The sequence below is a fragment of the Muscardinus avellanarius genome, assembly GCF_963383645.1.
Source record: "Muscardinus avellanarius genome assembly, chromosome: 12".
Classification (NCBI taxonomy): domain Eukaryota; kingdom Metazoa; phylum Chordata; class Mammalia; order Rodentia; family Gliridae; genus Muscardinus; species Muscardinus avellanarius.
Window position 1 is genome coordinate 7,373,525 of NC_137798.1, and position 25,943 is coordinate 7,399,467.

The following is a 25,943-nucleotide window of genomic DNA, read 5'->3' on the forward strand; positions in this document are numbered from 1 at the left end:
TTTCTCTGTTCAGCAGCAGCACTCCCTAGAAATCTGTCCTAATGTAAAAGAATATTGAAATTGAGGGACATACTGAATGGTGATCTCTGTAGGAGGAAAAGGTGCTCCCCTGCCCTTTTCTAATTAACTACTGTTAGTAGGAACGGAATACACTAATCTGGTCTAAAGCCATTCTGTAGTGACAAAAATGATGCACTATTTCTCTTTTATTAGGATTCCTTGTGAAATAATAGTTTTAGACATTTATCCACATTTTTATAACCATTTGAATTATTGGTGTCTAATACAGTTTTATTTTCTTTACTGAAATGACATATTTGGCTAATTAAAATTTTTTAAGTTTCTAAGGTAATACTTTAAATTTTTTATTTTTTAAATTATACTTTCTTCTATGTATACATTATTTTTAAAAAATTTAAACCAAAAACATCATTTTTAACTTTCTGAAGTTTGCTCACTTATTTAGTACTAAATTAGCTTCCCATAGGAAGAACTTAGACTGTAGTGTACTGAATAAACTTTAATTTCATTTTTTATATGAGCTTTTCTTTGTAGCTTTATTGAGGTATATTTCACATATCATAAAATTTATTTACTTCAGTTGTTATCTCTCTGGCTTGCTATTTTCAAAATTTTATAGCCACCACCACGAGTATTAACAGCACCTGAAAAAGTGACCCTAAACTCATTTGTAATTACTCCTATTCTGGCTCCCTTTTTACTCCCCACATCTACCCCTCCTGATTAATGTAAGGATTTGCCTCACTGGGATTTTTTTTCCATTTAATAATTAAAGCTCCTACTCCCAAAGTTTGAGTAATAGTGTGACCTTTAGACTAGGCATTTCTAAAACATACTCACCCTGTGATTTCCTTACTTGGGTGAGCAAAAAGAAATGTAACACTTGACTGAAGGGTACAGCTTAGTGGTAGAGTGTTCCTGCATGAACAAAGCCTAGCACCAAAAAGAAATCGCTTAGTACTTGGTTCTGGTTGGCTGTTCTTACATTGGGGACTATAATAATAAGCTATTTCTTTTTTATTAACACAAGTGGTAATTCCTATAGATAAAGTCTTAATGTCTTGCTTGGTTATATGAGGAAAAAACAGCCAGCCTCAGTATGGATTGCTTGCTTTGACAGTCTAAATTCCTTTCTGGGTTGTGGAAGCCCTTCTTCAAAATGGAGTAATTGAATACTTTCTAATTCAAATTAATATGTTGAAAAAAATTAATATATTGATTTTTAAGTTATCAGTATATTTGAGAAATTATTTGACATTTTTTGGATAACTCACCTTGCTTTTTTATTTTCTCATTAAGTGAGAAATGAAATTTTGGCTCTAAACAATATTATAAGTGTAATTAAACCCTAGATAAAGATATAAAAACTTGTGTAATCGATAGTATATCCAGTATAAATTTTCAAAACTTTCTGAGCCAATCTAGAAACATAATTAATGCACAGCATTATTTTTTAAGAAACGCAGTTTCTGTGTACTACCGTGAAAATGAATGCTTGGCCCTAGGAGTGCCATTGTCCCTATGTGTTGGTGCCTGTGTAGAGAGATCCAGTGGTTATTTTCCTTTCGGTCATACTTCTGTTCTAAACCACATCTTTGAGATCCTTTCTTCTAACAAAAGGAGATAGAGATACCATTCTCTGTCTTCTGTAAAGATAGCTGCTTGCAACAAGCTTCGTAAAATAACTAAACATTTCTCATTTTTTGAGAGTAGGCCTGTTCCTAGGTGTGTAGCATGGCAATATTGATAGCTATTATCCTATTTAAAGTTACTTTTCCCTTCCCAGGGAAATCTTCCTCCTGGATATAAGATCACTCTAATTGATATAGGACTTGTTATCGAATATCTCATGGGAGGTACCTACAGATGCACCTACACTCGGAAGCGTTTTCGGTTAATATACAATAGTCTTGGTGGAAATAATCGGGTATGTAAACTTGGGGGGATTTTAAATGTTATTATTTAGATACATTAAATTGGTAAAAGTGACATTGTCTGAAATAAGAGTGAGCAACTGAGAGTAATTAGATTTTCTAAGTGAGGCGCCTTAGCACACAACTCTGGTCCAGTCATTCGGCAGGCTTATGTTAGAGAATCACTTGAGCCCTTGTGTTTGAGAACAGGCTGGGAAGCACAGCAGAACCCCCCACCCCATCTCAAAAAAAGAAAAAATAATCAGTGTTTTATAATTGAAATCATAAACCAGTCATTTTGTGTAAATACACAGATATTTGTACATACATATAAATTGTCTTGAATGTTTATAACATGCCTACATATTTAAATCTTTAAAATGGGCTCTTGCCTGGTGTAGTGGCGCACACTTATAATCCCAATACTTGGGAAAATGGAGACAGGAGGATCTCAGGTTCACTGTCAGCCTAAGCTACTTAGGCCCTCCACAACTGTTTCAAAATAATAAAAAATAGGGCTGGGGGTGTAGCTTGGAGGTAGAATGCCCCTGGGTTCAGGCCGGCCGTGGTGGTGCACGCTTGTAATCCCCGCGCTTGGTAGGCTGAGACAGGAGGATCACGCAGGTTCAAAGCCAGCCATGCTGGTTTAGGAGACCCTGTTTCCAAATAAAAATATAAAAATAGGTCTGGGAGTGTAGACGAGAGGTAGAAGGGCTTCCAGGAACACCAGTACCACCACCACAAAAAAAAAAAAAAAAAAAAAAAAAAAAAATGCCCCTGGGTGCAATCTCCAGTACCAAAAAAAAAAAAAAAAAAGCTAATGGGCTCTTACTTTCAGAGGTCTGGCCGGAATACCTCCAGCAGTACTCCTCAGTTGCGAAAAAGTCAGGAATCTTTTGGCAACAGAGCAGATAAAAAGGAAAAAATGAGACATAATCATTTCATTAAAACAGCACAGCCCTACAGACCAAAGGTATGTTTTGTTTGTTTAAAAAAAGTTAATTTAGCTCACCAAAGGTATGCTAATGTAAATATTTTCCTTTCTGGGTTTTGATTTTGTTTGTTCTTAATTACTTAGTATTATTAAATAAGAATTTGTTTTAGTTAGAATTATCTTTTGCTTTGGTAAGGGACATTTTAAAATCTTTGCATCTTTGTTGTCTTATATGCAAAGATATTCATTCATTGTGATGATTCTATTAACTTTTTCATAGTTAGCTATGATTATAACCAAATTAAAAATTTTTGAACACATTGTATCCCTCTCTCCTTTTTATTTTTAATTTTATTTATTTATTTATTTATTTATTTATTTATTTATTTATTATTTTGTGTGGTACTGGGGTTGGAACCCAGAGGCTTTCTACCTCTGGGCTGTACTCCCAGCCATATTTTATTTTATTTGGAAACAGGGTCTCACTAAGTTGCTGAGAGCCTCACTAAGTAGCTGAGGCTGGCTTCGAACCTGTGCGTTCCTCCTGTCTCAGCCTCCCAAGTGTGGGGATTACAAGCGTGCACCACTATACCTGGCTCCCTCTCCCTTTTATAACATTGCTATGGACCAAACCTCAGGGCTTTATGTTTTCTAGGCAAGCACTGTACCACTGAGCTACATCCCCAGACTTTCATTTTTATTTATTAATAGGTACAACAAAATTGAACTTTTCTTAAAAGTACATTTTACCAAATATTAGTTGAAATATGACCTTTCTCCAGGTTTAGAAAAATCTTATTACAAACATTTTTGTTGAGATGACATTTTTATGAAATGAATGATAAGCTATAATAACAATTAAAGTCTAAGCTGGGTATGGTGACACAGGCCTGAAATCCCAGTACTTGGGAGACTTGAGACAGTAGGATCGCAGGTTCAAGGGCCGTGGCAGCAACTTAATGAGATCCCCAGTAACTTAGCGAGATTCTATATCAAAATAAAAAATGAGCTGGGCATGGCAGCACATGCTTGTAATTCTAGCATTTGGGAGCCTGAGACAGAAAGATCGTGGTTCGAGGACAGCCTCAGCTACTTAAGTGAGGTTCTTTGCAACTCAGTGAGACCCTGTTTCAAAATAAAGAATACAAAATAGGGCTGGGGGTGTAGCTCGGAGATAGAATGCCCTGGGTTCCAGCCCCAGTGCCGCATAAATGAATGAATGAATGAATGAATGAATGAATATAAAATAGGGCTAGAGGTAAAGCTCAGGTAGAGCATCACTGGGTTCAATCCCCAGTTCCAAAAAATCAATTAAAAAAAAAAAACATATATTGTGTTTGTGAAGTATATGAAGTTGGGGAAAAGGATAAAGAATATTTCATAAATTTTTTGCAAACATGAATGTCATATGGCATTATTGTAACAAGCCTTGTAATGTTTATCTTCCCTTGAAGATTGACACAGCTATGGAAGAAGGAAAGAAGAAGAGAACCAAAGATGAAATTGTAGATATTGATGACCCAGAAACCAAGCGCTTTCCTTATCCACTTAATGAATTGTTAATTTGGGCTTGCCTGATGAAGAGACAGGTCATGGCCCGTTTTCTGTGGCAACATGGTGAAGAATCAATGGCTAAAGCATTAGTTGCCTGTAAAATCTATCGTTCAATGGCATATGAAGCCAAGCAGAGTGACCTTGTAGATGATACTTCAGAAGAACTGAAACAGTATTCCAAGTAAGTGGTATTTTATCATTTGAAAACATTTTAAAATAGTGTTTAGATGTTGTTGCACTTAATGGAGCGATTGTGTTGTGTGTGTGTGTGTGTAATTGATTTTATTTGTACAATTAAGAAAAATTATTTTTAAAACTTACTGTTTTTTAAAATTCTGCTTATGTATGTGAAAAAGACATTTAGAGTTCAGAGAGTTAAATATTTCAGCAAGAAAGAAAAAAACATACCAGAAGCCAGCTAAATAATTATATGTAGTTGCATTTAGATTAAGAATTCCATTTGAAGTGGTACTGAAAGGAAGGGAGTAGGGTTTGAAGTGTATTCTAAGGAAAAATGGGCTGAATTCAACTGGGAGGACATTTGGGATGGTGGAATCACATATATAGAAAAAAATAATTCATGTGGTTTACAGTATTGTCCTATTAAGCTGAAAAGGCAATTTGAAGGAATCTTCTAATAAATAAATACTTAAACTTTATCAACCCCCGAATAGGCTGTCTTTGGAAGAGATTAAGAGTTTTTACTCTTAATCCCATGATTAAGAGGGATCCCATGATTACTTAGTTGAAGACTAAGAATTGACCATTTCTCATGATTAAGTTAGTTCCCAGCCACATTATCGTTTCTGCTGGGTACTAACGTTTACTAATGTTTTCCCTCGTTTGAAATACAACATAGAGGCTTTTTTTTTTTTTTTTTTTTTTTGGTGGTACTGGGGTTCCTGGAAGCCCTTCTACCTCCGGGCTACACTCCCAGACTTATTTTTACATTTTTTTAAAATTTGGAAACAGGGTCTCCTAATCTAGTGCACGCAGCTGGCTTCGAACCTGCGCGATCCTCCTGTTTGTGCCTCCCAAGCGCCCGGCATAGAGGCCCTTTTGAACAGAACACTATAACATCATTTCGGTTCCCTTTGACTGTATGGTTTTATTTCTGGAAAAAGTGCTCTAGATTTACCTCTTCAGTCTATACTTAATGTGACATATTTTAATATTTTTTATTTCTACATACATGTAGATGTCTGACCATAGAACCATTTTTCTAATCCCATGAGTGTGTGAAAATATTAAAGACGAGGAGGTTTTGTGAAAGATTTAAGGGTAGTTGGTTAAAATGGCAGTTCGTGGGCTGGAGGTAGAGCTCAGTGGTAGGGTGATGGCTTGGTATATGCCAGGCCCTGGGTTCGAGCTCTAGCACAGCACTGGGGGAAAAAGAAAAAAAGCACTTCAATTTATATGAGCTTATTTTGGCTTTTTTTTTTTTAGTGATTTCGGTCAACTGGCAGTTGAATTACTAGAACAGTCCTTCAGACAAGATGAAACCATGGCTATGAAATTACTCACTTATGAACTGAAAAACTGGAGTAATTCAACCTGCCTCAAGCTAGCAGTTTCTTCAAGACTTAGACCTTTTGTAGCCCACACCTGTACACAAATGTTGTTATCTGATATGTGGATGGGGAGGCTGAATATGAGGAAAAATTCCTGGTACAAGGTATATCTTAGGAATTAAGTGTGAAGTTTATAATTAGAATGGAGGGTTAGCTGCAGTGTCTATTCCAATGCCGTGGTTGATGAGGGTGGTTGGGGCAGGGAACTGGAAGGGAAGGGGAAAGGGTGGTTGGCATTTCATCCTGTGTGGCATGCTGTGTCCTTTTTTTTTTTTTAATCTTTCAGGTATGTGTGATTATTGCCCCTCTGAGAGAGACATGTGAGGGCAAATAGGAATGCTGACATTTATAGCCCTAAGTAGCCATTAAAAGGGTTGCTGCTTTAGGAAAGGATGATTTCCAAACTTAGAAATTCTGTACCTTTTCTACTAAATTAATTTGTTACTTATAAATTACTTGAAGTATATTGGATAAGTATGCTCATATATCTAGCTTTTAATTATGGATCATTATATCTTTATGTCCAATTATTAAGGTTAAGAATTGGGTAAAATGCCTAGGCCTTTCAGTTTTGTCATATTGAGAGGTATTATTTTACAATTCCTTTTTATTCTTTTCTATCTTTTTAAATAAAATACAGAAATATAGAAGGCAGAAACCAAGCAAGTAGTTTAACCTTGGGCCATTATTAAGTGGATAACAATCATCTGCTAAAAATTATGGTAAAGGAATAACCAACAGAAGCCTCTTGCACTGTTATAATTTCTACCTGCTTTAGGATTTTGCAGGTCATAAATACAATTTTAGAAATAAGCCTTTGTGTTGATAGAGGTACAAGCTGAGCAATCATGTTATGATATGGGACACTTGCAAAGAGATTTAAGATAAAATTAAGCACATAGCATCTTTGTAATACCTGATTTTTTTAAAGCATATTTTCTGCACAAGAGACAGAATTTTATTTAAAGAACAGGTCTAAGCCAGATATGGTGGCATGCCTATAATGCCAGTAGTTGGGAGGCTGGAACAGAAAAATTGCAAGTTTGAGGACAGTTCAATGAGACTCAGCAACTTAGTAAGACCCTGTTTCAAAACAATACAAAAAAAAAAAAGCCGGGCATGGTGGCACATGCTTGTAGTCCCAGCATGTGGGAGGGTGAGACAGAAGAACCGCAGTTCGCAGGCAGCGCAGCCTCAGCTACTTAGGGAGGCCCTCTGCAACTCAGTGAGACCCCGTTTGAAAATAAAGAATAAAAAATAGGTCTGGGGGTGTAGTTCAGAGGTCCCCTGGGTTCCATCCCTAGTATCTTCCCCCACACACATACAATCCACGTCCAAATCAATTATTAAATCTGTTCAACATTCATTATCATAATATTCAAATGTTTTGTTAGTCCTCAAGACAGTTTAATCTGGAACTCTTAAAGTACAGTATGTAAAAAATTAAATTCTTTGTAATTCTAGGGGCAAAATGGCTAATAATCATAAGATATTTAATTTTTTGCTGTTTTATTATATCCTTAAAGGACATTAATTTTAAATGTAAATATATATTTCTAAAAATTTTAGGTGATATTAAGCATTTTAGTCCCACCTGCCATATTGATGCTAGAATATAAAACCAAGGCCGAGATGTCCCATATCCCACAATCTCAAGACGCTCATCAGATGACTATGGAAGACAGCGAGAACAACTTTCAAAACACAACAGAGGAGATCCCCATGGTAAGGGAAAATGTTTCAAAGGAAAATGTAAATTTGTTGTGAGTAGATGTATAATAAATAGCCAGGTGTGGTGGTGCACATTTGTAACCTCAGTACTTGGAAGGCAGATTGCAGGTTCAAAGCCAGCCTGGGCATATAGTGAGGCTCTCAGAGACCTAGTGAGACTGTTTCCAAGTAAAGAAATAAAATTGGGCTGGAGGTGTAGCTTGGAGTTAAGATAGCCTCAAGATTCAGTTCCCAATGCCAAAAAAAAGTACAATAAATATATTTTTTTCTTTTAGGAAGTATTTAAAGAAGTAAGGATTTTGGACAGTAATGAAGGAAAGAATGAAATGGAGATACATATAAAATCCAAAAAGCTTCCAATCACACGAAAGTTTTATGCCTTTTATCACGCACCAATTGTAAAGTTCTGGTTTAACACGGTATGTTTTTAAATTGATTTTGTGATGGAAGAGGTGCTGGGAGAACAAAGTTCATAAAAGATATGCTTTAGGGACCTTTGGTCTTGAGAACATACTCGTATCTTGATTTAAGTTGTCAATGAAAAGCATTTTCATCTAAAAGAGCAGTAAATTTAGTTTCATTTCATTTTCCAACATCTAGAATAATAAACACTAATACATTTTAGTTATTAAAATTTACTAAACAGGTAAGTGAAAAATCATAGACCACATAAGTGGATAAGAAATTATCTAGTAAAAATAATAGTGAAAAATAAGCCAAAGGAAACTCTGATGCTTATAATTAATTATAATTTCTTTCTGCATTAGGACTTTGTAATAGTATACAAAAGTTTATAAATACGCCTGCTTACTGTGTTGATTCATGATGTATAAAATAATCCAGATCATTCACATGGTTTTATGTATCATGGTAGATAATTCCTTGATTTTCTGCTATATTTGCTTTTTTCTCGCTTTATGGAGGAAATGGAGTTTACTAGCAGATTAAAGAGCATAGAGGGGTGGACACAGCTATTGAAATGTAGCTTTTTATTCCTTGTTTGGGGAAGGAGAGACAAACTCTAGGAACTTCTAGTTGTCTGCTGATGTCACTCTCTAAGGTGTGGACACACCTGAAGAAACACATGAAATTAGGTCCTCCTTTTTTTGTATATGTGGTACTGTAGATTGAATCCTGGGGCATTCTACCTCTGAGCTACATCCGAGCCTTTTATTTTGAAACGGGATCTTGTTAAGTTGCTGAGTCTGGTTTTGAATCTGCAATCCTTTTGTCTCAGCCTCCCAAGTACTGGGGCTACAGGAATGTACCACTAAGCCCAGCACTCGGCCTCTACTAGGATCTGAGTCTGAGTGAGTTTACTCGGGAAAACTGGTTCAGAGTTTACCACACTTACTTGGCTTACCAACCCCTTTTCATTATATATTGTGTTTTATTTTCTCAGACTGCTGTACCTCAAACCAATTTTTGTATATATGTGAAAATGCTAATAATGTTTCATTTTGTAATCAATTTTTATTTCTTTTTTATTAGTTGGCATATTTAGGATTTCTGATGCTTTATACATTTGTAGTTCTTGTACAAATGGAACGATTACCTTCAGTTCAAGAATGGATTGTTATTGCTTATATTTTTACCTATGCCATTGAGAAAGTCCGTGAGGTATGTCTTTAGTTTTTCTTACCATTATTCTTATGTATGGAGGATTTGTTTTGTTTTGTTTTGGGTGTGCATATGAGTATGTGTGTGCTATTTTTAATTTCAATGGATAATAACATCATAGAAGTGTAGAACATGTTCACTTTCGCTGTTCTGAAAATAATGACAAAATAATAGAAATCAGTATTTTACTGTTTACTTTGTCACTACTAGAAATGTAATTTTTTCCCCCTGAAACAGCCTCCTCTTTTTATTTCCTCAACATTCATATCTATGTTCTGTGACTCTTCAAACATATTAAATAGACATATAGACAGGCAGGTAAATTATAAATAAGTTTTTATTTTGCTTCTATACTGCCCGCTGGATCATTATTTAAATTTGTATTCAAATGTCTGTTTCTAGTTTCCATTGTTTTTTATTGTTTTGTTTTGTTTGTTTTTGTGGTACTGGGGATGGAACCTACTGCTGCGATACACCCCAGCCCTATATTTTTTATTTTGAAAGGCCTCACTTTATTTGAAGGGCCTCACTAAGTTATAGAGGGACTCATTATATAGCTGAGGCTGTCTGCATACAGAGATCTCTGTCTTAGCCTTCCAAGTACTGGGATTACAAGCATGCCCTGTCACTCCCAGCTCAAAAGGAACTTTTTAGCACTTAGAATTCACTATATTTTGAAACTAAATTGCCAGTCCTCTCAAGATACTTTTAATTCTTAAATTCAAGAGAAGTAGCTTTTTTTTTTTTTTTTTTTTTTTTTTTTTTTTTAGTATTGGAGATGGAACCCGGGGACATTCTACCTCCAAGATACATCCCCAGCCCTTTTTTTATTTCTTATTTTGTTCTCATTTTAGTATATGTGCAGCTGAAGTAGCACTATTCTTTTTTTTTTTTTTTTTTTTTTAACAAGGTCTCACTAAGTAGCTGCGACTGGCTGTGAACCGTGATCCTCCTGTCTCAGTTGACCAGGTACTGAGATTACAAGTGTGAGCCACCACACCGGCAGATTTGGACATTTCTTTTTTTACTTATTTTTGTGGTACTGTGGATTAAACCCACCATGCCCTGCTTAGTAGCATATGTTTTTAACAAGTTAGATAAATACTTAAGCTATTGTTTACTTTCTGTAAATTAAGCAACTTTTCAAAAGCATTTCATGTCTCAGGTCTAGAGAACGGTGTTGTAATGGAAGGTTTCCAGCATCTTGGTTGGGTGACCTGGGTTGAGCAGGTTGTTTTGTTTATTCACAAATATTTCTCTCTGTGACTACTGTTCTGGTTGATCGGGTAATACATGGTCAGATGTCGTGATAAGTATCATCGGCACTGTGCTTTGACAGCCATACGTGAGCATGCCCTGTGCTGTAATAGGAGAAATCCATTAAAGCCCTTTGTTCCCTGTTGAATGTCTAGATCTTTATGTCTGAAGCCGGGAAAATAAGCCAGAAGATCAAAGTGTGGTTTAGTGACTATTTCAACATCAGTGACACAATTGCCATAGTTTCATTCTTCATTGGATTTGGACTGAGATTTGGAGCCAAGTGGAACTATGAGAATGCCTATGACAATCATATTTTTGTGGCCGGGAGATTAATTTACTGTCTAAACATAATATTTTGGTATGTGCGCTTGCTAGACTTTCTAGCTGTAAATCAACAGGCAGGACCTTATGTAATGATGATTGGAAAAATGGTAAGTTGAGAGATGTCTGTTAATACTCGGTTTATGTTCCCTTAAAACTCATAAAGTTGTGTTGTTGGCATAGTTTTACTTGAATCAGTGAATGTCTATTATTTCATGCTTATTTGCTTTATACGCTAAATCTCCTATTCCTTATGGACATTTTATTAACCTTTGAAAAGCATTTAGTAGAATAAGGTTAGATAATATTTGTGCTATCTTCAGTGCTTTACTTACAAGTGGGAGAATACGAGTGCCGTCTCAGTGCCCTGTATGGGGACGTGGGGGAGCGGAGGGGACGGGGCAAAGCTGCGAGTGTCCTGCGTAAGTCACTCTCATTCTGAACCCCATCACAACAGAGACCACAACGCACTACTGAAAGCAGGCACTCATAGTAAAATAAATTTATCGACTGAAAAAAATTTACTTCTAGGAGGATTTGGCATCAGAGTGAAAAACAGAAACGTGTAGCTCCAATCTCTGTATTTCTTTTCCTCTTATCCATTTAAACTATCGCCCAGCACCTTCGGTAGTCTAGTGATCTGTTTTCTCACAACCATTCTGACTTGTTTTCAACCTACATTATAGCTAGAATGATTGTTTTAAAATTCAAATAGGAGTATGTTACGTTCCCGTCTTGAATTTTTTTTTTTTTTTTTTTTTTTTTTTACAGTTTTGCATTGCAGAGATGAGTGGACTTAATTAAATCTACACGCCCTACGCAGCTTGGCTGTTGTATCCATTCATCTGTCCCTCCCTCCCGTCCATATATCTGCCTGTCTACTTATCTCTAATCTCTCTCTCATTGGAGATAATTATAAATTCATATGGAATTATAAGAAATAGAGGGAATTTTTTGTACCCTTTAACTTGTTTTCCTTCAAAGGAAGCATCTTTCTTTCTTTTGGGGGGGGGGTGGGCTGGTACTGGGTGTGGAACCCAGGGGCTTTCTACCTCCAGGCCATACTTCCACACCTATGTTTATATTTTATTTGGAAACAGGGTCTCACTAAGTTGCCGAGAGCCTCACTAAGTTGCTGAGGCTGGCTTCGAACCAGTGCAATCCTCCTGTCTCAGCCTCCCAAGCGCGGGGATTACAAGCGTGCACTACCATGCCCGGCTCCTTTTTTTCTTTTAAACCTTATTTTATATATTCTTCACCTCTTATCTGTACCCCAGTCACACAGGTTTTTTGATTTTTTGTTTTTTTGCAGAACTGAGGATTCAACCCAAAGGCATTCTATCTCTGAGCTATATCTCCAGCCCTATTTTTTATTATTTACTTTGAAACAGAGTTTCAGTAAGTTTCAGAGCACCTCACTAAGTAGAAATAAACTGTTTTTTTTTTCATTAATACAGTCATTACCAAAACAACATACCTAATGTTTTTCCTTCTCAAAATGAATATTCCCATCTGCACTCATACCCTTAACTTGGGTTTATCCTTTTGTGACCTGTGTTCTTTCCCGTCAGAAAATTTTCTTCTCTCTGTGTTTTAACTACATTCTTTCTGGATTATTTGTCTTCTCCTTTAACCTGTGTGCTGCTTGGGGTAAGAACCTTGTCTGGTTTTGTTCCCCTTGATTTCTCCAGTATTTTTCACATACTAGGTTCTCCCTAGTAAATAGTTTTTGGTGGAGGAATAAAGCAATTACATAGAAAAAAACTACATAAAAATACTGAATATTGGCTGGGCACCATGGCACACCCTGTAATCCGCAGTGGGAAGCTGCAGCAGGAGGATCCCGAGTCCGAGGCCAGATTTAGCAGCAGTCTTCAGCAAGACTGTCTCCAAAGTTAAAGATAATCTGGGCATGGTGGTGCGCATCTGTAATCCCCGTGTGTGGGAGACTGAGACGGCAGGGGAGCAGGTTTGGGCCAAGCCTCCTCAACTTGGTGAGACCCTGTTGCAAATAAAAAATAAGGCTGGGAGTGTAACTCAGAATGCTCCTGGGTTCAATCCCCAGAACTACTAACAAAAATAAAGAATAGGGGGCTGAAGGTGTAGCTGGATGGAAGAGAGCCCTAGAGTCAATCCCTAATCCTGCTTTTTTTTTTTTTTTTTTTGGTGGTACTGGGGTTCCTGGAAGCCCTTCTACCTCCGGGCTACACTCCCAGACCTATATTTGGAAACAGGGTCTCCTAAGCCAGCGCGCGCAGCTGGCTTCGAACCTGCGCGATCCTCCTGTCTCCGCCTGGGCGCGGGGATTACACGCTTGCGCCACCACGCCCGGCCCCTAATCCTGCTTTAAAAAAAAAAAAAGTAAGCCGGGCGTGGTGGCGCACCAGTGTAATCCCCGTGCCTGGGAGGCAGAGACAGGAGGATCACGCTGGTTCAGAGCCAGCCTCGCTGGCTTAAGAGACCCTGTTCCACATAAAAAAAAAAGTAAAAAATAGGTCTGGGAGTGTAGCCCGTGAGAGTATAGCCCGTAGGTAGAAGGGCTTCCAGGAACCCCAGTACCACCAAAAAAAAAAAAAGTAAACATTCACTCTATTTGGTAGTTTTATTATTAGAACCTTTATTTATTTATTATTATTATTACTATTTTCTGTACTGGGGATTAAACCCAGGGACATTCTACTTTGAAGCTACACTCTCAGCCCTATTTTACTCTTTATTTTGAAACAGTGTCTTACTAAGTTATGGAGGGCCTCATTAAGTAGCTGAGACTGGCCAGAACCCAGATCCTCCTGTCTCAGCCTCCCAATACTGGGACTACAAGCATGTGCCACCACGTTCAGCATGACCAGTTATTTTAATGCTCATTATTCACTGCCGTGCAAGACAATGTTACAAGCATTAGGAGATCCCCCTGAACTTTATGAAATCATAATTATATATCTTGACTTCACCAGACCTGTAGGGGCTTTTTGTTTGTTTGTTTGTTTGTTTTTTTAATTTATTTATTTTTGTACTGAGGGTAGAATCCAGAGGCTTTCTACCTCTAGGTTATACTCCCAGACCTTTTTTTTTTTCCCCCCAATATTTTACTAAGTAGCTGAGGGTAGCTTCAAACCTGTGTGATCCTCCTGTCTCAGCCTCCTAACCGCGGGGATTACTAGCGTGTGCCACCATGCTTGGCCTCTGTAGTTATCTTTTTAAATTTAGTTTCAGAAGCCTGTCCTATATAAAATATTTCAGGAAATCACATGAGATTTTTACCTAACAGTGTAGTTAATTGATTAGATTGGTGCTTGGAGAATGTCGAGGTGAATGGGAAGAAGTCATTCTGTTGAGGATTTTCTTAAAAGTAATGGGATATGAGTTATTCTTTGAAAGCGTAAGGTAGATGTAATTAAAAAAAAATACAAACTGCCTGGGACTTCTTTTATAATAGAGAATAGTTAGTTGAGTCAAATGGGATAAACAGTGTTAAGCATGGTTTAGACGGGGCATTGAAAATGAGAAGTTTAAACTTTATAGAGAATAAAAATACAGGGAACCATTGAAGAGTTTTTCCCCCAAATTTGCCATTTCTCACCGTAGCTTTGACTTTTCTGTCTTTTATCTTATTGTCACTTTTTAAAAACATTCTGAAATGTTCATTTCTTTTAGATTTATCATTTCAATTGTTAATTCATAGTAAATTAAAATATAAACTTTTAGTAAATATAGTCTCTTGGCATAGTAGATTGAAGTAGAAACTATTGTAAATTTAGTTTCTTGGTCTGCATTGGCTTTTCTCCCCAGATAGGTTGTTGTTATTACAATGGGTGAATATTGTTTTTGGGTGTGGTGGCACATGCTTGTAATCCCAGTACATTGGAGGCTGAGACAGGATCCCAGTTTCAAAGCCAGCCTCAGTAACTTAGTGAGATCCTCAGAAACTTAGACCCTGTTTTAAAACAAAAATATTTTCAAAGGTGGGGGGAGTTGGTGGTGCCACTCAGGCCTCTGGGTTCAGTTGCCATATTGTTAGGGTGAGAAAGCATCCGCCTTTTTTAAATTTTTTATTTTTTTCATACTGGGAATTAGACCCAGAGGCATTCTACCTCCAAGTGACACCTCCAGACCGATTTTATTTTTGGAAACAGGGTCTTGCTAGGTTGCCGAGAGCCTCGCTAAATGCTGTGGCTTTAAAAAGCACTCACTTTTTAAAATGTAAATGCTAAGAATTTGTACTGAGGATATAAATTAAAATAGCATTTTATTTAATTTTTTTAATTCCTGCATAAGGATATTTCAGTTATTTATGAGGTGATAGCTATTAGCCTCTTTTTCAGATTTGTTGAAATTAAAGTATTACAAAACTACCTGATTTGCAAAAGTATTTGTTGCCCAGATATTGTTCCCCCTCTTTTTTTTTTTTTTTTTTTTTTTTGGTGGTACTGGGGTTCCTGGAAGCCCTTCTACCTCTGGGCTGCACTCGCAGACCTATTTTATATTTTTGAAACAGGGTCTCTTAAGCCAGCGCGGCTGGCTTCGAATCTGCGCGATCATCCTGTCTCCGCCTCCCAAGCGCGGGGATTACAAGCGTGTGCCACCACGCCCGGCGCCCCCTCGTTTTTTTAACACTCATATGAGTTAATCCATTTTGTGGTGTTTTTGTTTTCTCTTGCCTTGCTCTGCTTTGTTTTGTTTTTGGCTCCTGAGTTTTCACATCCTAGGACAAGGCACTATGGGAAGGTCAGGCCAGTGGAAAATGTGCCTTTGCATTGTGATGTGAGCAGAGGGCAGCCACCAAAGGCAGCATGGCAAAGAAGAGTAGGAAGGCTTTCAGAAAAGGCCTTTTGGAAATTCAGTTGCTAAAATCTCCCAGGAGTCTCTGCTTTATCTTTACATACCCCCAAATAGGCAGACTCCAGTTTCAGTCAGTGATACAAATTCATTATCCAACTGAAAATGCTGCTGGCTTGCTTAGCTTCACAGATCAGATTTCCCTGAATTTTGTTAATAGGAATAAAAAGAAACTCCAAAAATTCTTTTTCTCTATTGGAATAGTAGAAAGATTTCTTTAAGGTGAATATTTGCTGTAGTGTTTAAATTTTGTATTTTTAACAGTATTCTTTTTTTTTTAAACAGGTGGCCAATATGTTCTACATTGTAGTGATTATGGCTCTTGTATTACTTAGTTTTGGTGTTCCCAGAAAAGCAATACTTTATCCTCATGAAGCACCATCTTGGACCCTTGCTAAAGATATAGTTTTTCATCCATACTGGATGATTTTTGGTGAAGTTTATGCATATGAAATTGATGGTAAGTATTTATTTTTGTAGAATCATCTTTTGGTTATTTGTTGTATATTTTTCTGAAGTCAAACATACTATCTAAGCCCTCACAATGCATTAACCCCAGACTTAATAGAAAATATGATTTTGATTTCCTTTCCATCTATAAGTAATGGGAATCAGGCCTAAATTGGCTATAAAATGAGAGGACAGTTATTAACTCATAGAACAGAAATTTAGGGTTGGTTAATTCATAGCTAAGGACCCTTATTCATTGTAAAATCTCACTGGCTTCATAGTCACAGTGTCTGATTTATACAGATTTTTCTTTGCATTATAAGACTGTCACAGACAACAGGAAGAAAGACACGTTTCTCCATGGTCTTTTTTGGAGGAAAAATTTCTCTTTCACAGAACCCCCTTTATGAACCTGTCTTTTCATCTCCTTATCTCAAGCTGGCTTCCGCCTTCTGAGCTATGAGGGTGTTGAGCAAGGGTGGGGGCGCTGTGTCTAGTGTAGACCAGTCAGAGCAGATTGGGTATCAAGGAGCCAAGCGCAGCAGTAATGACAAAGATGATGAGCCTGTGTGGGTCTCGAAGGCTTCATGGTGCGTTTCATAGGGGATGACATTTTCAGGTTACTATCACATTTTCACATTTGTGAGTAAACCAGTGATTGAGTGTTGAGTGGTTGAGAGAACTTCCACCTGTTCAACTTTTTTTTTTTTTTTTTTTTTTTTTTTTTTTTGGTGGTACTGGAGATTGAGCCTTCTACCTCTACCTCTGAGCTACAGCCCAGCCCTGTTTTATTTTTATTTTGAAATGGCCTTGCTAAGTTCATGAAAGTTTCACTTGCTGAGGCTGCCCTCAAAACTATGATTCTCCTGTCTCAGCCTCCCAAGTACTGAGGTTACAAGGGTATGCCACCACACCTAGCTTCAACCCTATTCTTAGAAAATACTGTCTGTTACATTCACTTTGTGTGCGTGTGTGCTACTGGGAATCAAATCCCAGAGCACTCCTGCCTGCCCAGCCCTTTTGGGGGAGGGGTACTGAGGGGTTCAACGGAGGTTCATTCTACTTCCAAGCTATACTTCCAGCCCTTTTTTTTTTTTTTTTTTTTTATGAGACAGGGTCTCTGTAACTTGCTGAGGCAGGCCTCAAACCTGTGATACTCTTGTTTCAGCCTCCCAAATACTGGACTTCCAAGTATGCAGAAATTCACATTTTTACTTTATTATCTTAATGAGCCTAGGTAACTTTTGAACATAAGTGATATTGTTAACTTTCAGATAGTCTTGCTGACTTCCACGCCTGAGTTCTAACATCTTTATTTTCTTAGTTTTCTCTTATTCCCTCTTTTGTGTCCTTTGTCTCTTACCCTCCCCACTTACTAATAGGTGGCTAGTTGAGCACGTAGAAGATTGTGACTGGTAGTCATTCGTAGCTCACGCCATCTGCTGGGTTCTATGTCTCGTGCTTTCTTTTCAGTGTCATTTCAGGCTTTGTTGTCTGCTGTTTTCCTTGCTTTATCCTTTTTGCTGTGTGTGTGTGTATGTATTCCTGGGGGTTGCACCCAGGCATTCTACCTCTAGGCCATACCCCAGACCTTCTCTTTTTCTTTTGAAACAGGTCTTGAAAGGTTGCTGAGTCTTGCTAAGCTCCTGAGGCTGTCTTAAATCTGTGGTCCTCCTGTCTCACTCTCCCAGCATTAGAATCATAGGCATGCGCCTCCACATCTGGCTGTTTCTGCCATTTTCTAATGCTCTAGGTGGGTAGTTACTAGAAAGCACTGAGTCTAGAGTTTTAGTGTCCTCCATTCTTTTATTTTGAGCATTTGTTTCCCCCACCTTATCTGAATAGAGTGGAAATGAATTGATAAAACGGTTTAAAAGTAAAAAGACCTAACCATCAATTTACCCATAAAACTATTTAAAGGAGCAATAAAATCATTATGAGAATTTAAATGATGTATATACAAATTTTAAAGCAATTACTAAACACTGTTAAGTGTACTATAAATATTTATGTAGGAATTATTGCTAATTAATTATTAATTTTAAGTTCTTTCTTTACCTTTATTAGTTTTACATTTTCCCTAAAGTTTTTTCCTTCCTCATTCGTATTTAGCTCTGTTCTGACTTCAGAAGGATTGAAAGTAAGGGTAATGAAAAACAAATGATTAGAGCCGGGCGTGGTGGCGCACACTTGCAATCCCAGCAGTCGGGAGGCTGAGACGGGAGGATTGCAGTTCAAGGACAGCCACGGCTACTTAGTGAGGTCCTTTGCGACTCAGACTCTGTTTCAAAATAAAGAATAAAAGATAGATCTGGGGGGGTAGCTCGGAGGTAGAATGCCCCTGGGTTCCATCCCCGGTACCACGAAAAGGAAAAAAAAAATGATTCGAATCTAGCCATGACATATTTCAAAAGCACGTTAGCAATTCCTTCAACCCTCTTTGTGACATAATAAACTCAGTAATCTTTATGTTCATAAATGTATAGGGTTTACTGTGAGTCTACTACTATACTTTTAGTTCCTGATATTTTTCTTTATTTTCCTCTTTAATGTTCCTCAGACTAACCCCTGCTTTGCAGGGTAGACATAACACCTAAATATAGTTTTTAAGTACAATATAGAACAGAGAGCAACCCTGTCCCAACAGACTCTTTCTGTGTTGGTTTTGTTTGGTTTTGGTTTGGTTTTGGTGTGGTAACTCAGGGGCATTACTGGGCTATACCCCAGCCCCATTTTATTTTTTTATTTTGAAACGGTCTGAGTAGTGGAGGTCCTCCCTAAGTTTCTGAGGCGAAACTTGAGCCTACGGTCCTCCTGTCTCAGCCTCACAAGTACTGGGATTACAAGTGTGCACCACCACGCCTGGTTTGGAATAATTTTAATTAGAGTTCCTATGGCTTGCTGTCCAAAATTTTCCCCTGGGACCTACAAAATAGATTTGTAAATAATCAAAACTTCCTTTAAGTAAAATAAATAAGCTTAAACACTGATTAATTGCAGTTACTGGTAAATCATTATATTTAAAATTCTCTTTTTCTTCCTAAAGTGTGTGCAAACGATTCCACTATCACTGAAATCTGTGGTCCTGGGACCTGGTTGACTCCATTTCTTCAAGCAGTCTACCTCTTTGTACAGTATATCATTATGGTTAATCTTCTTATTGCATTTTTCAAGTAAGAATTTTATTCAATTGCTTATTATAATGAGATCACTGGAAATACAGTTCTACTCTGAAGAAAATATGCAGAATTTAAAATCTAAAAAAAATTAAGGCTTAAAATACTAAAATTAACTTTGAAAAATTACATGTAGGAAGACATGCTTTTCAAATCAAATGTGTGTCCTTCAATATGTAGTTCTCTTAAGCTGGGCGTGGTGGCACATGCTTGTGATCCAGCATTTGGGAGGCTGAGATAGAAGAATCCTGGTTCATGGACAGCCTCAGCTACTTAGTGAGGCCCTTTGCAACTTAGACCTTGTTTCAAAATAAAGAATAAAAAATAAGACCGGGGGTATAGCTCAGAGATAGAATACCCCTGGGTTCTATTGCCAGTACCTCAAAAACAAAAAAGTTCTTAATTTAATCCTTACCTGAGATTTTTTTCCTATATCCCCAGAGAATCTACATTCAACCTAGAAAACAGAAGCAAATACAAAATTCATTAGCAATCCCACTCTTCATATTTAAGTGCACATCTTTCTGTCACTTTTAATGAATATATCAACCTTTTTTTTCCAAAATAATATATACTATTTTTAACTAAGCAAAATGTCATGAATGTATACCAAATTGATAAATGTTCCTCTCCAATTTACTTTCAATGACGATTTGATTATACATGATAAAGGTCATGATATTTCAAGCCATTTTTCATCCTAACACCACACACACATTGTAATTTGAACAATACTGAAGTATTTCTTTACAGTAGTTTTCTAAAAGTAGAACTATTTAGTACATGTATTTTTAGGTTTGTGTCCCTCAAATTTTGCCAACACTAGGTATTATTATTTTTTAATAGCTGCTAATTTGATAGTACATAAAAGGATCTTATTTTTTGTTTTGTTTTATGGCGCTGGGTATTAAATCCAGAACCTTGTGCATTCTAGGCAAATGCTCTCCCATTGAGCGATGTCCCCAACCCAGAGGATCTTGTTTTTATTTGTATTTATTTGATTTGCTATTAATATTGAATATTTTCTTTAGAAATTTGTGTTTAATTTTTAATCTTAAAATCATTTTCTGCCCATTTTTCTGAAATGTTCCTAAAGTCTGCAGTAATATTTGTTGTGTGTATTTTTTCAGTTTTTCATTTATTTCTGAGTCTTATTTAATAGAAGGGACTCAGGTATGAGTCCTTATTTAGTACAGAATTATAATAAAATCTTCAGTATCTAAAACTTTAAGGTATGATTAGCTGAGTTTCTTTCTATTCTTTGTTTTTCTAGCAATGTATATCTGCAAGTGAAGGCAATTTCCAATATTGTATGGAAATACCAACGTTACCATTTTATTATGGCTTACCATGAGAAACCAGTTCTGCCTCCTCCACTTATCATTCTTAGCCATATTGCTTCTCTGTTTTGCTGTGTGTGTAAAAGAAGGAAGAAAGATAAGACTTCTGATGGACCAAGTAAGTAAAGTAAAGTAAGCCAGTGTTTTTAATCACTTTTCAGTATTGCACTAAAGGCAAAGTAAGTATTGATTTTATTAAAAACTTGGTTTGTTAACGTTACTGTGGAGGTTTTGTTAAATCTGCTTAAAAGTAAAGGAAATTTTAGGTACAAATCTATCTCTAGAAGCAGATTTAGTACTAAACTTGACGTTGACATCTCAGCTTGTTTTTACTAAAATGGCGATGTATATTCTTTACTAAACCATTCTTTACTGCTCTCTAACCAAAACAAATTTTAGTGAATTCTGTATATTACCTGAAACTGATCATCATGTCAAATTGTGCTTAAAATGTTGGATTGGCTTTCTCTTCTGCCAGTTTAGTTCTGAAATACCTCAAACCAGCTATCTGAGGGAGAGGTAAACGAGAGGGAGAGACATACAGTATAGGAAGGGGATTAGCGGAGAAGAAAGGACCTGGAACTATCCTGCTGACGCGAAGAGAAATTGAAAGGCTTGCCCAGTGCTGCCGAAGACAGCGCGAGATCGAAAGTTCACAGAGGAATCCCTGGACACTAGCACTCAGAAGGCTTAAAGCTCAGGCTGAAAATTTGATAGCTCTTTATTAGTTTTCTTTTTCTTTTCTTTCTTTAGAACTTTTCTTAACAGAAGAAGATCAAAAGAAACTCCATGATTTTGAGGAGCAATGTGTTGAGATGTATTTTAATGAAAAAGATGACAAATTTCATTCTGGAAGTGAAGAGAGAATTCGTGTCACTTATGAAAGGTTTGCAAGCTCTAGAATTCATTATTTGTCAAATTGGATTCTATTAATTATGGGTCTTATACCTGGTCATTGTGCAAGTTATTTTGTCAAATTTAAGTAGTTTTACATTATGTATTGGGAAGACAGTTCAGTTCTTTTCCTACTTAATGTAGCTCAAGTCATCTTTTTGTGCTTGTGACGTATTTTTTTAATGGTGCTGAGATCAAACCCAGGACCCACTTGAGCTACATCTGCTTCCTCTTGTGACTTTCTGACCATAGTTGCAGGGCGTAGAGAAGAGTGAATGCTCTGTGCTAGTCAGGGAAAGAAGAACTATACGCCTTTAAGTCTTTGTTTCTCAGGCCCTGCTACGTTCTAGAAACAGGGTGTTTGTGTAGTTTCATAAATGCACAATGGTAATTGTGTGTCTATGTAGCTATACACTCATTTTTGTAGGAGTAAATTGAAAAAAAGTAGCCTATGGAACAAAAAATTTTTGAGACTTTAATTTTGATAAGTTTAGCACTAGATCCTTCTTAATCATTAGTATAGAGATAAATAAACATCATTTTTATAACTTTTGAATGCATGTAAACTTTCTCTTTACTATTATCATTTTTGATACTACAAAGAAAATTTCTCCATTAGCTTTTTTTTTTTTTTTTTTTTTTTTTTTTGGTGCTACTGGGGTTCCTGGAACCCCTTCTCTGGGCTACACTCCCAGACCTATTTTTTATATTTTCATTTGGAAACAGGGTCTCTTAAGCCAGCACAGCTGGCTTCAAACTTTGCGATCCTCCTGTCTCTGCCTCCCAAGCGCGGGGATTACAAGCGTGCACCACCACGCCCGGCCTCCATTAACTTTTAACATTTGTAAAAACCCTGTTTCTCCCCTGCAGAGTGGAGCAGATGTGCATTCAGATTAAAGAAGTTGGAGATCGTGTCAACTACATAAAGAGATCGTTACAGTCGCTAGACTCTCAGATTGGCCATTTGCAAGATCTCTCAGCCCTGACCGTAGATACACTGAAGACACTCACTGCCCAGAAAGCCTCAGAAGCGAGCAAAGTGCACAACGAGATCACGCGGGAGCTGAGTATTTCTAAACACTTGGCTCAAAACCTTATTGATGATGGTCCTGTAAGGTCTTCCCTATGGAGAAAGCACAGCGTTGTAAATGCCATTAGCTCTTCTCTTCCTCAAAGTGATCTCCAAAGTAATGATCCCTTTCTCTCTAATATTTTTATGAGAGATGAAAAAGATCCCCAATATAACATATTTGGTCAAGATTTTTCCGTAATACCCCAGAGAAAAGAATTCAACTTTCCAGAGGCTGGTTCCTCTTGTGGTGCCTTATTCCCAAGTGCTGTTTCTCCTCCAGAATTGCGGCAAAGACGACCTGGGGTAGAAATCCTAAAACTGTTTAATAAAGGTCAAAAGTTGGGCAGTTCACCCAGCAGCACACCACGTCTGTCATCTCCACCAGCCAAAGTCTCTGCTAGTACACCATCCCAGCCAAGTTGCACAGGCCACTTGGGAACTGTTACCAAAGATCAAGAGAACGTTGGTTTTAAAGCTGCGGAAGGGGATATCATAGAATTTGGAGCGTTTGTAGGTAAGTTTGCCAAACCCTCATTTGTATTTCAATATGATTTACTTTTTATATTTGAAATAAAAATTACCACATTAGAAAAAAAATCACTTAATTAGCGAAATCATGTTCCGTATGTACTGTAAATGACAAGCTGCATGTAACTTTTTTTTTTTTTTTTTTTTTTCCAGTACTGGGAATGGAACCCAGGGGCATGGTGCCTCTGAGCCCTATTTTTTTGTCTTTTTATTTTTTGAAACAGGGTCTCACAGAGTTGGGAAGGGCATCTGAATATGTGTTAATTGAATTTGTTCAACTGTTGAAGGATCCTCAGTGATTCATAAGTGTGAGATACAGGGAACAAGGACGTTACAGGGGAGTTAAGACAACAGGTAAAAAGTATAAATAGGGAGGCTGAGACAGGAGGGTTGTAATTCGAGGACAGCCTCAGGAACTTACTTAGTGAGGCCCTTTGCAACTCAGTGGGACCCTGTTTCAAAATAAAGAATTTAAAAAGGGTGGGTGTGTAGCTCGGAGGGAGAGTGCCCCTGGGTTCCATCCCCAGTACCAAAAAAAAAGTATAAGTAGGTTGACCATATGATTTCTTATCCAAATAAGAACAGTTGTGAGAGTGAAAGGTACACTACTAAAATTAACATTAGGTTAAAAAGGGAACCAGGAGTCTTGTTAGGCAATTTGGTCATGTGAAAATTATAGAGTGCTTACACAAACCCAGATTTACACAGTAAAAAGATGTGTGAAGCTGCTGCTGACTTAACAGTATTCTATTTTACAGTAAAATTTATAATAAGTAAAAAGAAACCAGTATAATGCTAAAAACTATAATACATACAAAAATGAGCAATGTGGTCATTATATATAATATGTCATTGACTGAAACTTTGTTATGTGATGACATGAGGTAAAAATCTTATAATTGTTCAATAAAAACTAAAATTAGCCGGGCATAGTGGCGCGCACTTGTAATCCCCGCGCTTGGGAGGAGGAGACAGGAGGATCACGCAGGTTCGAAGCCAGCGTGCTGTCTGAAGAGACCCTGTTTCCAAATATAAAAAAAATAGGTCTGGGAGTGTAGCCCGGAGGGAGAAGGGTTTCCAGGAACCCCAGCACCACACACACAAAAAAAACCCCAAAAAACTAAAATTAGATTACCTAATAGCGCTCCAAATCTGTCATCCCCCAACCAAATGCATCTCTGTATTTATGTCTACTCCTGTGTCTAGACATGAGCATTTATAAAAGCAGTGATTCATTCTTACACCTGTGATAGCTTAAATAAGATAAGATCAGGAGAAGTGTTAATGGCCCTGGTGAAAACTGTCAGGAAGTGGTGAAGGAGGAGTCAGTAGAGTGAGGTGAAGTCCGAATGGAAAGCAAGCATGCGAAGCGTCACCGTCTGCATGGCTTGCAGAAAGAAGTAATATGTGTGTGGTGGTTTTTATGTTTATGATGTTTCATTTGTTTTCTTTTATTGATAATGGAAATTAAAGCATTTAAATACTGACAGGCATGGTGGTGCACGCTTGCAATCCCCGCGCTTGGGAGGCTGAGACAGGAGGATGGCACAGGTTCAAAGCCAGCCTCAGCTACTTAATGAGGCTCTCAGCAACTTAGTGAGACCCTGCTTTATAGCCCAGAGGTAGAAGGCCCCCCTGAGTTCCACCCCCAGTACCACAAATAAATAAATAAATAAATAAATAAATAAATAAATAAATAAAAATCCATGCTGATGGTGTGCAGTGTGGAAGGGAGTGGTTGAAGAGAGGGTGTTCACAGAGCTGGCTGAGTTCTTACAATGGGAGAGTGTGCAATTCTGATAGTCTCTTGATAAGTTATTAAGGATAAAACTTTTAAAGGAATTTTCTTGAACAATTTGGCTTATTTGGAGTGTAATCTGAATCTCCCAAGAGTGAATGAGGCCCCTCTGACTTTAGGTTTGAATTTCTACATCAGATGCTACCCTAGTCATGGAATATGTGTAAATATTGTTTAAAGAATATCTTTGTGTATGTGTTGTGCGTTGGGGTTTTACTGGGGATTGAACCCAGTGGCACTCTATCTCAGCTATGCCTTTAGCCCTTTTTATTTTATTGTGTATATATTGTGTGTGTGTGTGTGTGTGTGTGTGTGTGTGTGTGTGTGTGTGTGTGTGTATATATATATATTTTTTTTTTTTTTTTTAAACAGGGTTTAACTAGGTTGTCTAGAGTCTCACTACATTCCTGAGGCTGGTCTTGAACCTGCAATCCTCCTCTCTCAGCCTTCCAAGTACTGGGATTAAAGGCATGGCCACCATGCCCAGCTTCTAACAGCCCAAGTGTAATATCCACATTAAGGCCAGCCTAGCAAGTTACCTGTGCACTGAGCATGCTGGTATTTACCACTAGGCTATGTTGAGTTTGCTGTGGATTATAGACATGTAACTTTCCCTACATAAAATCTAACGCAGTCTCTATCTGTCTTCCTGTGGAGCCTTCCACATATCGGGCAAGCACTTTGTCAGAGTTACATCCATGGCCCCAAGACATATATCAGTGGGGGACAATTACATATTGTTTTTATATTTTATTATTCATAGTAAAATGATTGTTCCTTTTTCTTATAAATTTATTTATGGGTCTCGGGATAGAACCCAGGGGCATTCAACCTCCGAGCTATACCCCCGGCTCTGTTTTTTATTCTTTATTTTGAGACAGGGTCTCACTAAGTTGCAGAGGGCCTTACTAAGTAGCTGAGGCT

At 37.5% G+C, this 25,943-nt stretch overlaps 1 protein-coding gene across 1 annotated transcript in view; it reads left to right on the forward strand.

Moving 5' to 3' along the window:
* TRPM7 (transient receptor potential cation channel subfamily M member 7) overlaps positions 1-25,943 on the forward strand; it is a gene marked incomplete at both ends in the record, with an annotated part of 69,409 nt that overhangs the window by 11,812 nt on the left and 31,654 nt on the right. The window contains 13 exons of the mRNA XM_080707013.1: positions 1,808-1,948; positions 4,323-4,603; positions 5,869-6,097; positions 7,563-7,718; positions 8,000-8,143; positions 9,216-9,344; positions 10,757-11,035; positions 16,047-16,221; positions 16,669-16,801; positions 20,902-20,906; positions 21,481-21,613; positions 22,492-22,808; positions 22,974-23,207. Coding sequence (XP_080563139.1) covers positions 1,808-1,948; positions 4,323-4,603; positions 5,869-6,097; positions 7,563-7,718; positions 8,000-8,143; positions 9,216-9,344; positions 10,757-11,035; positions 16,047-16,221; positions 16,669-16,801; positions 20,902-20,906; positions 21,481-21,613; positions 22,492-22,808; positions 22,974-23,207 — 2,356 coding nt within the window. The remainder of the gene's footprint in view (positions 1-1,807; positions 1,949-4,322; positions 4,604-5,868; positions 6,098-7,562; positions 7,719-7,999; positions 8,144-9,215; positions 9,345-10,756; positions 11,036-16,046; positions 16,222-16,668; positions 16,802-20,901; positions 20,907-21,480; positions 21,614-22,491; positions 22,809-22,973; positions 23,208-25,943) is intronic.